Source organism: Tarenaya hassleriana, unplaced genomic scaffold (assembly GCF_000463585.1).
Source record: "Tarenaya hassleriana unplaced genomic scaffold, ASM46358v1 Cleome145, whole genome shotgun sequence".
Lineage (NCBI taxonomy): Eukaryota > Viridiplantae > Streptophyta > Magnoliopsida > Brassicales > Cleomaceae > Tarenaya > Tarenaya hassleriana.
Window position 1 is genome coordinate 37,980 of NW_010964872.1, and position 1,459 is coordinate 39,438.

The 1,459-nt window shown below is 42.0% G+C and overlaps 1 protein-coding gene across 1 annotated transcript; it reads left to right on the forward strand.

The window, feature by feature from the left end:
• On the forward strand, positions 1-915 carry LOC104808441. Its single transcript, XM_010534119.1, has one exon. It carries the CDS (start codon positions 1-3, stop codon positions 913-915), a length of 915 nt encoding a protein of 304 aa, XP_010532421.1.
• The last annotated feature ends 544 nt before the right edge of the window (positions 916-1,459 follow it).

The window sequence follows — 1,459 nt, forward strand, 5'->3', positions numbered from 1 at the left end:
ATGAGGTCTGATAAGAAGTTATGGGAAAAAAGATGCAAATTTGTCGGATCCGGTTGTAATTGGAGGTTGCGTACGGCATTGATCTTAAACTCGAAGCGTTGGAGTGTAAGAAAACACAATCTCATTCACAGTTGCAAACCCGTTTCAGAATCAAACAAAAGTATGAGAGGTACAAAAAAATTGGTTAGAGATTATTTGAAGGATGAATTCCCCGGTAAACTTGATAGCACTCCTTCTGCACATGAAATAATAGACCGTGTAAAAGCAAAGTATGGCACAACCGTAACATATTTGACGGCGTTACGAGGGAAGCACAAAGCTGAAAGTGAGATTCGAGGTGATCCTGCAGAGCATTTTAGGAAGCTTCCTGGATGGTTGTACATGTTGCAGAAGAGAAATCCTGGGACAATTGTAAATCTTGAGTTAGACATGGATGGCAGAAGCTTCAAATACCTCTTCATTGCATTGGGTGCAACGGTTAAAGGATGGAATTACATGCGTAAAGTGGTAGTTATTGATGTAACCTTTCTTACAGGCCAGTACAAGGGTACATTAGTTGTTGCAACCGCACAAGACGGTGACCACCACCAATATCCATTGGCATGGGGTATTATCGATAGAGAAAAAGATGCATCATGGAGGTGGTTTATGGAAAGATTAATAAATGCAATCCCAGATGGGCCTGGTGTCGTTGTGATATCTGATCGACATACAAGCATAATAAAGACCGTTAGAGAAGTGTACAAAGAAGCTAGCTATGGATTTTGTGCGAGACACATGGCGCAAAATCTGAAAGTTAAGGTTAACAAAAGCATGGAAAGAAGGAGTTCAAGAGTGAAACTGTCGCAGAAAGGTTTTTCAAATGCGCGGAAGCGTATACGTTGCACGAATATGAAGAGCGATTTATTGATATGAAGAATAGGTATGAACTTTCTAACCATTATAAAGAATCGACAGATCAGAAATATGTGACCATGTGGCCATGGCACATGGTACCATGTGACCATGGTATATGGTACTGTTGGGGTTCCCTTCGGGTTCCTAGCATGCGATCTCATCGATCTAGGGTTTGGTTTCTAGGTTTCATGCAGCGGAAGGAAAGATCTAAACCTAGCCAAACGTCACACAAAAACCAATTGTGCAATAACCCGAACAATCGTGTATATCGTCGTGGGATTCGAATACTTACCTCGTTCTTTCAAGATCTGGAAGTATCAATCGATCCAGGGCCTGTTTTAATCACCGAGAGTTGAAAGCACAACTCCTCTACACGTATCCACACCGGCGGGATGAATTCCAACGCTTTGGAACGTATCTGCTAGGATTCGTGAAGAGAAAACCGATGTCCTTGACTTGGAATCAATATTCCAATCACTAGAACTCAAAATCAAGCTTCTCTAAGCTCTCATCAGAATCTAGGACGTCTGAGGTTCTTACTCTAGGGTTTGTGGCGGCTCTC